Source organism: Lactuca virosa, chromosome 6, assembly GCF_052849685.1.
Source record: "Lactuca virosa cultivar CGN04683 chromosome 6, Lactuca_virosa_CGN04683_v6, whole genome shotgun sequence".
Classification (NCBI taxonomy): domain Eukaryota; kingdom Viridiplantae; phylum Streptophyta; class Magnoliopsida; order Asterales; family Asteraceae; genus Lactuca; species Lactuca virosa.
Genome location: NC_136431.1, coordinates 79,758,135 through 79,767,227, shown reverse-complemented (window position 1 = coordinate 79,767,227; position 9,093 = coordinate 79,758,135). Strand labels below are relative to the sequence as shown.

Here is a 9,093-nt window from a genome sequence, read left to right as displayed (position 1 = left end):
TCCATCGGGCAGCAGCTGCAGCAATGAGAAGAGGTTCATATGATAGTTCAAACATTGGTGAAATGAGTCGTGTGTTTACAAATAGTCAGAAACATAATAATGAGGCGATTGTTGACTTTGTCAAAGCACTTTGTAAGGTTTCTATGGGGGAGCTACAGTCTACTTCTGCTCCACAAGTTTTCAGCCTAACAAAGATAGTTGAAATCGTGTATGCTTCTTCTTACTTCCTATTCTTTTCTTGAAATAATTTTATTTTAGGTTGTGTTTGTATGAAGGAATGGAATGGTTTGTTCCATTGCCGATGGAATGGAATAGACCATTCTTAAGAAATGTGATTCCTTCCAATTTTTTCATGATTTTAATAAAGTTATATATTTTTATCTAAAAGTAACTAGATTTTTTTTAATCATAAATCTTATTTGAGTTTTAGTGAGCTTGTATAATGTTTAGATTTTGTATTTTTTGTATAATGGAATTGAGGGAGGAATGGAATTGTGTATTCCATTGGAATGAAAAAAAAGTTGTTTGTTTTGCTAGATGGAATAGAATGGTTCGTTCTTTTGGAATAGAATAGTGAGCTTAATTTTCTATTTTCAGAAAAGGCTTCACCAGTTTCGTGTCATGTTGTCAAATTGTGAGCAATTTTCAACATCTGATGGGAATAATACGTTCAGAAATTTTCAGAGATAAAGTACGTGTATGCAATTGCTGACAAGTTTACATACAAGTATGTAGAATGTATTATGTTTTATTGTAGAACATATCAGCAAATCTTAGTCATTTAATGTGATTCTGGTCTATATTCTTTCATTTGAGGAGGGACTGCTTAAGCTTGATTTCTTCTTGTATTGACATTATCCATTTATTATCTTCCCGATTTTAATTTTGAATCTGTTTGATAAATTTCTGTTAATTATTGGTCTACGTGCTTTATAAAGCTCTTTTGGGCAGGCAAGGCAAGAAATGATAGAACATGTTCAATATATATATTGTAATAAATTTTTATTATTGTTTTTGGGTATCTATAGATAAATGATTAAACATCAATTTGATCTGTTTTCATGAAAGAACCTTACATTTATTGTTTTCTGAAATTACTTATGATGTTTGCAGATGCTAAAGCAAAAAATGGGTCAAGTATTCAACAAAGTGGGGAGACAAAATTCTACCAGATTCTCTTCTCAACTTGTCTAATGAAGATGATATTCTTTTCATGGATGTAGATGTGAAGGATCATATGAAAGATACAATGGATGATGTTCCTAATCAAGAAGTTGATTTATGCAATGTTGATGTAATTCCTGGTGTTCAAGATGATGTGGCATCAACATCAGTACCACAGATAGAATCTGTTCAGCTTACAGAAGGGCAAATTATTTGCACTTCGAACAGGGAAGATCCAGACATACCATCTAATGATGATATCTTTTTACTGTTTCACCCTTCTACTCCTTTTCCTCCTTGTATTGGACAAGTTGCTACAACAGATTCCATGTGTCCATTATCTCCTTCATCTCATGAGAAAGATGAACAGGGGATTATCATAGTAAGAAAAGGGAAAGATCTTACTCCACCATGTTTCCCAAGACCAAGTACTTTGCCTGAATTTGGGTCTGCTTTCAAACGCGATCCATCTGAGGTTGAATATCGGGCCCCACTTCCTGTGAAGCCGAATAATCATCTTAGGATTCCTGGTCAAACTAGGTCAATGCAATTACACACACCTCTAGAAATCACCCGGAATGGACTGATGGAGGAAGGTGGTGCTAAAGCTAAACTTCAGGTAACATGTACAAATGGTTTGGTTTGATCATTATTTTATTTATTTATTTATTGTGAACAAGGTTTAGGAAGCCTGACATTGTACAATGGATGATTCTAATGTATCGGATCAGAACAACTATGATGATGATGCTGTCATACCTTACTTCTCTGATGTTGAAGCTATGGTATAATTTTTATTTATTGTGAACAGGGTTTAGGAAGTCTTTAATAGTTGATAATGTATTATTGTTTAATGAACTTGACCCATGCTCAGGAGTCATGCCTTGCAAGTGAAGGTACAGTTTCTTATTTGATTATGATTCTTGCAAATCTTGGATTTTATATAAATTCATGTAAGTTAAAATTCCAAATTTACTGTAGAGTTATTAGATAATTATTATTATCTAGTTAGTTAGGAATTGTTTCCTGATGCTTCTCTTCCCCCTGTTGTAGATGGTCTTCTTATGGTTCATAAATGAACTAGGCATACAAGTGATGGATTGGAAAAAAATTGTTATCTGTTATTGAAATTCATCCAATGTCCATGTCCTTATCATGCTCCCATCACACCTAAAAATGATAAAACTGTATATGCAGGTATTCTGAATTATTGACCTGCTTTCTTATGCAGGTTGTGACCCTCATAATTCTTGTCGTGAATACTCTCTTTCCTATTTTATATGAAGGGGCGGTTCTGCTCTACTGGAAAAGCCATGTCTTAGGGTAGTTATCTTTATCTTGAACATCAACTATGTCATGAATACATTCAAAACGCTCCAGTATGATAAAATGCTGATGGATTTTCTTATGCAGGTTGTGACCCTCTAATTTCCTTTTTGTAAAATTAAGTCTATTGATGCATATAAAGTCTTGGAGCAAGATCATGTCATAGATGGCAGACCAGTAAGATACCTTCTCATGATTATATTATATGATATTAGGGTCACAAAATGGGTAAATTTTAGGGTCGAGTTGGGCTGACCCACCATCACCTTTTTGTCTATTTGGCTTGTTTTATCTTTAGCTAAGTGATTACATGGTATCCATTTGGAGATGAAATATATCCCAAACCGATCAATTATTGGGTAAATTGATTGAAATTGCTCTCTCTAATTGGTATTTAGAACATAATTCCTTTGCTTTTTTGATGTGTTCTTGAATTAGGTTGAAATGAGGAGGACAGTTCCAAAAGAGGATATGCTGGGTAGTAGAGGTGTATCAAGAACAAAGAAAATCTTTGTTGGTGTTATACCATTTTCTTTTCGTGTTTTATTAAAAGTAAGTATGTCCCCTTGTTCACTTCCACTTTTATATTTTGTATTTGATTCTTTTTGGTTTATATTAAGTTAACTGAAGCAGTATAATATTTTATAACATAGATTGATGATGCTTGAAGCCATTCTGAATACTAATGTGTTGATGATGAAAACAAGTATCATGTGGAAACAGAAGCATAACAATAAGAAGTGGAAACAAGAAGGTGTTCCTTAATAGCAATGTAGTATTAGGTTATATAGTTAGGGAAAACCTCTTAAGAACAATGTACAATCGGATCCCCTTAATACCAATGTATTACAATTTTTTGAAATGATATTATGGATGAAATTGGTTGTTTTGGTATATATTTGTTTCCATATTTTTGTATTATGCGTAAATGAGTATCGTAAAAACACGTCCTAAATGTATATCGTAAATGGTTGCTGAAGTTTATAACACGCAAATGCATGCCATATTCATTTATGACAGAGGCTTTAATGATACACAATGCGTGTCATAGTTGTGCGTCGTAAGGTTACGACACGCAAATGCGTGTCGTCTTCCTTTATGACAGGGGCTTCCTTGATACACATTGCGTGTTGTAAATGCGCGTCGTAAATGTGTGTCATAAATGCGCGTCGTAAATGCGCGTCGTCTATAGACGACGCGCAAAAGCGTGTCGTCTCTCGTTATGACAGGGTCTTCCTTGACACGCATTTTCGGGTCGTCTGGGCGTTTTACGACACGCATTGTGCGTCGTAAAAGACTGTTTTTCTAGTAGTGTAGATTAGATAACGGGAAAGAAGTCCTCGATGAGTATATCCCTCAAATCAATAATGCGTCAACTTTGATTAAGTTGTTATTCCCATAAACATGTATGTAACATCTTGATTTCCAAGTATTCCATTTATGGCCTTGATATGAGAATGGTTTGCATTTTGGTCCCAAATGGCATTTTTGTAATTTTTGGGAATGGCTTGTGTACGTTGGGTGTACCCAAGTGTATGTTGGGCATACCCAAACGTACGTTGGGCGTATGTGGCTTGGACCAAAACACTAATATGTAGTGTTTGCACCCTATTTAAACAACATTATATAGCCTCAAAACCCTTTCATTCATCAGCCTCCATCCTCTAACTCGACCTTAGCTGTAATGTCCATAGATTCGGGCTAGTCAATTTAGAAACAATAAGCGTTAAAAATAAATTTTTGATAGAATATTATTTAGAGTAAATAATTATAACCAAAGTTATAGTATATGTCACAAGGATTCCGTACATATAAAGAACGCTGAAATACGACTTATAACGAAGAAGTTATGACCCCTCGAAGTTTCGTGATTAAACCAGCACGGCTCCGCGTATCGTAAAAAGTCAATTTTAGACAAAATACTTTTTAGCCTTAGCAATCTAAAGAAAGTCATAGTAGACGTTAAACCGAGAGCGTGCATATAGGGAACGTCCAAATCTGACTTTATTTGAGGAAGTTATGAATTTTCTAAGATTTAGCGTTACAATGCACAACCCGAAAATCGAATTTTAGAACGATCAATTATTAGCCGACACAACCTAAACGAGAATTGAAGATCCCATTAATAGGAGCTCAACGATATAAAGACAGTCGAAAATGGACAACGGACGACAAATTTATGAATTTTTAACGGACTTTAACTGTCTACACCTGTTAAAATATAACTTTAAAAATAAAAAACGTCAAAACGGAGCTCGTATGCGAAAGTTACGGATTTTAGAAGATAATTACTTTTTGGAGTAACCAGCGAGTGACACATGGCACGAACTGGGCCGTACCTTCTTCCCCACGGCTTGCCACCAGATGGTGACACGTGGCCACATTACGCCCAATGTAATGTTGGAGTACGCCCAACATACGACCCCTTCACATCCAATAAATAAAGGCGCAAATCACTCATTTCTTCACACCTCTTCAACCCATTCTCTCTCAAACACCCCCAAACCCTCTAAGCCTTAGCACCTCCTAGGTGTTAGTAGCGAGCCCCGGAGCGCCGAAAAGCCCCGAGAAGAAGAGCTTTTGGATCAGAAGTTCTGCCCGTGCAGAGCCCGCTGTCTCGCTAAAACCCCCTGTAAGTGAGTCATGCTTAACGTAATTTAAGTATAACTTATGTTTAAGTTCATTATCGTTATTATGAACCTATAAACAAGATTTATTAGTGATTCCAGTTCGTTATACTGATTGATCTACTTTTAGGGATGATGTCTAGGTTGTGATTTAGTGAGATGTTTAAAGTGGGATTTCCAAAAGTATACTTCGTATACCAAACGTACCCTACCTTCAATATGATCCTACCTAGTTGTTCCTTACTTGATAGATCATGAAAGTAGACTTTGAGTTAATGATGAATCTAGACTAATAATTAGTCACAATAAATGATAAACTAAAACTTAGTGATAATAATACTAGGTTTCGTCCAAGAAAAGACAATTTCTAGAATGGAAACGCTGTCCGAATTTCAAGTCGTCACTTTAACAAGTGAGTGCATAGTTACTTTCATCTTACACATAGATATGTAGTACTTAATATTAATACATGTTATATGTGCTTATTATCTGTGTTCCTGATATCTATGCTAGATGAACGATATATACATGTTTTACTTTATTTAAACTGTATATGTATTTTTATACATATTAATATATTGGGTACAGATGGGTAGATGAAAGATGATATGGATGATGAGAGATGAAAGATGATATAGATGTCGAGAGGTGAAAGATGATGAGAAGCCTTGACTTTAACGTTGATCCGGTCATCTAGCAGAGTATAGATGACAACCACGGATGATTCTAGACAGTCCAGTGGAACGCTAGCAGGCCCGCAACCTGTAGGTGTTTTTGAACTAGGTGTTCACAAGATGTACTCTAAAAATCCTGGCAGCTGTGCCTAATGGATAACATTGACAGTTGTGCCTAATAGATAACAATTGCAGCTGTGCCTAATAGATAACATCGACAGCTATGGACTTAGTTCCTGTTAGATAAACCCTGGCAGCGATGGACTTCGTGCCTTTTCCTTAGGACAATCCTTAGGAATGAATAACTGTAGAATAGATGATTCTTAGGAAAGATCCTTAAGAATAAAGAAGATAATGGGGATGGGAAATGGGGTCAATTGTGTGATGATTAAACATAATAATTATATTATTGTGGGTTGAAAACCCTATGTAGTCACCAGGTTTCCCAACCTGACCCACTCAGTTTATTGTATCATAGGTAGCGATGTTAAAGATACATTCTGCTGAGATATTCAAGGAGTATTAAGCCACTAGTTTAAATTACTCTAAGGCTTGTAATATTTCGTTATGCTTATATTTCTGTATTGACGATAACATCCCAATGTTTTAATGTAAATAAAATACATGTCTTCGGAAATGCTTTGATAACATCTTTATCATGTTTTCTGGGAACAAGTTCTGCAATACTATTATTCAAAAAAGATACTCTAATTTTTAAATAAGCATAAACAAATCGGTCTTTTTTGTCCGAGAAAAATTGGATGTCACAGTTGGTATCAGAGCATTAGTTTAAGCGAACTAGGTGTAAGGATTTATTTCTAGACTTAAACTTAGAATTCTAAGCGATGATTATGAGATGAGTGTGTGCTATATTTAGGAGGTATGCCCGAATAGACACAAGCACCAGCTTATTTAAGGGAAATGCCTAAATTGATTTTATGTGCTAAATGATTTAAACTATAAGATGCCTTATATGCCTTATGATGCTATTATTTGATCGGATCAATGATCTATTACCGACCGGATCTGTAAATTTTATATGTTTAGATTTTCTAAACGTTTAATTACGGTATTAGAACTGACATGTAACTTTTCGAAGTGATAAGGAGATTTATACGTCTATCAAAGCTTTCCCTATCTTAATTCTCTTCACTGCATCGAACGTCTTATTTGGTGAATAGATCGACATGATAAGAACTCGAAGTGGATTGCGAAATGGTAATCGACAGCCCTAGCCACGAGTGATTGAGCATGCACCAGAGGTAGCAGCTGCACCCGAGCCAATCACGATGGCAGGAGTACAAGCAATGATACAAATGATGTTGGATCATTAGATGGAAGAAACAAGGCGTCTACTTCAACATAATAGGGGTGAACCTACTGTACCCATTGTACAACCTGAACTGAAGATTGACCAATTAAATGAAGGAAACTATAGTAGCTGATACCGTGTAGCTGGTGGAGGCTAGTAGCTGATACCGTGCCCAAGGGAGAAGCTAGCAAGATATATTGGGAAGACTTTTTGGTATAATTGAAAATGCAATACTGCTCTGAGCAGGATCTTCTGGAGATCAATAATGAGTTCCAGAATCTGAAGAAGGGAAGGATGAGCGTCAGCGAGTATGTTGTAAGTTTTACGTAGAAAATGAATCTTATTCCTTATTTAGTTCCAACTGAACTCTCCAAGGTCAACAAATTTGCTAATGGATTGCCAGCGGACTTTGGTCCAATGGTCAAACAAGCAACCACCTTGAAAGCCGCCATCTGGGCAGCTAAGAATGTAGAGACCAGCTAAGAGAAAATGGTCTAGAAAAAGATAAGACAGGAGAAAAGAGGAAGATTGAGGTATCCTCAAGATCTGATAAAAAAGGAAGATTCTCGAAGTCTAACCTGGATGACCAAAAGTATGGAGCCAAGTGGTGTGAGAAGTGCAAGAAGAATCACTATGGGAGATGCGACGGAGAAGTGATTTATTATAAGTGTGTGAGGATCGATCACTATTCCAAGCATTGTACGACTAATGATAAAGTATGTTACATATGTGGAGACAAGGGGCATATGTCAAAAGATTTCCCGAAGAAAATGAAGCAGCAAGGCCAAATGCTTCGCCGAAGCCAAAGGCAAGAGCATTCCAAATGATCCTTGATGAAGTAGGTGACGATGCAAGGGAGTAGGAGTAATGGTCTATATATTTGAAGATCGAGATATAAGGTAGCCATATAGATAGTATCGTGTGGTGTAGCCTAATATAAGAGGCCTAGTGTAGGGTGAACTTGAATATCTATGTAATTGTTTCAAGAAATAATATAAACCTTAGTTATGTTATCCGATGTGTTAAATGACTATGTGAAATTCTTGTATGGTGACTTGGAGAACTGCAAGACAATACTTGGGACGAGTATGAGTAGGTGTTAAAGGTAGTAGAGGCCTATACTACCGAAAGCACATGACTCTCACTTGGATCAGGGAAAGTCACAAGGTTACCAAGGCCCTAGTAATTGATTATGTTTTGTTCATGTCGTCGTTACCATCGTTTCTGTAATGACTAAGAAGATGATTATTATTCCAACCCTAGTGGTCATATCAAATTGAGTCTAACTAAGATAAGTATGTTACGTGGTTCAGAGAACCAAGATCGATGTAACATCAGACTTAATCCAGAAGATTGAAGTGAAAGATAATCGAAGCGATCAATAGAAGCATCACAATCGCAGTTAAGGTAAGAAGCTTGTAGCTAGAAGCGCTACATGCTAAAATGTGATTATATCACATTAGAACATGAAGGAAGGTATATTCCATTCTAGAATTTGACTTTAAAAGACCCGAGTCTAAGCGTTGCATCATACGATGAAAGGCCATTAGAACATGACCCATCAGTCTGTTACGGTAATCGAAGTAAAGAATTTATCTTAAGTTAAGTATGTTAAGAAAGAGCAAGAGTCTCCAATAAAGATCGAGTATGTAACTCGAAGGTTACGATTGAAAGTCCAACATAAGATAAAGAGCGGGTGCAAGGTTGAGCACCGCCAGCAGTCAAGAGGTCCAAGAGTTAGATACTCATTTGAAAGGACATAAGAGTTAAAATTATTACCTAGGACGAAAAGATAACATATGGAGTCATTATACAAGCCCTATTTTGTTGATGATTCTGGGACGTAATCATCTTAAGGGGGAGATAATTGTAACGCCCGCAGATTCGGGCTAGTCAATTTAGAGATAATAAGCGTTAAAAATGACTTTTTGATAGAATATTATTTAGAGTAAATAATCTTAACCAAAGTTATAGTATATGTCATAAGGAT

At 36.1% G+C, this 9,093-nt stretch overlaps 1 protein-coding gene across 1 annotated transcript; it reads left to right on the top strand.

The window, feature by feature from the left end:
- Positions 1 to 603: 603 nt before the first annotated feature.
- Positions 604 to 3,312, top strand: LOC145120958 (uncharacterized). Its single transcript, XM_079056744.1, has 6 exons — positions 604 to 691; positions 1,114 to 1,783; positions 2,396 to 2,487; positions 2,578 to 2,667; positions 2,929 to 3,042; positions 3,144 to 3,312. Exons 2-4 carry the CDS (start codon positions 1,214 to 1,216, stop codon positions 2,582 to 2,584), a joined length of 669 nt encoding a protein of 222 aa, XP_078912870.1. The 5' UTR covers positions 604 to 691; positions 1,114 to 1,213; the 3' UTR covers positions 2,585 to 2,667; positions 2,929 to 3,042; positions 3,144 to 3,312.
- The last annotated feature ends 5,781 nt before the right edge of the window (positions 3,313 to 9,093 follow it).

Bases quoted from the DNA above. Each gene is read 5' to 3' on its own strand.
- LOC145120958 (XM_079056744.1), top strand. From the start codon at position 1,214: ATGGATGTAGATGTGAAGGATCATATGAAAGATACAATGGATGATGTT. The intron at 1,784-2,395 runs GTAACATGTACA...TTTCTTATGCAG, and splicing joins GTGCTAAAGCTAAACTTCAG to GTTGTGACCCTCATAATTCT.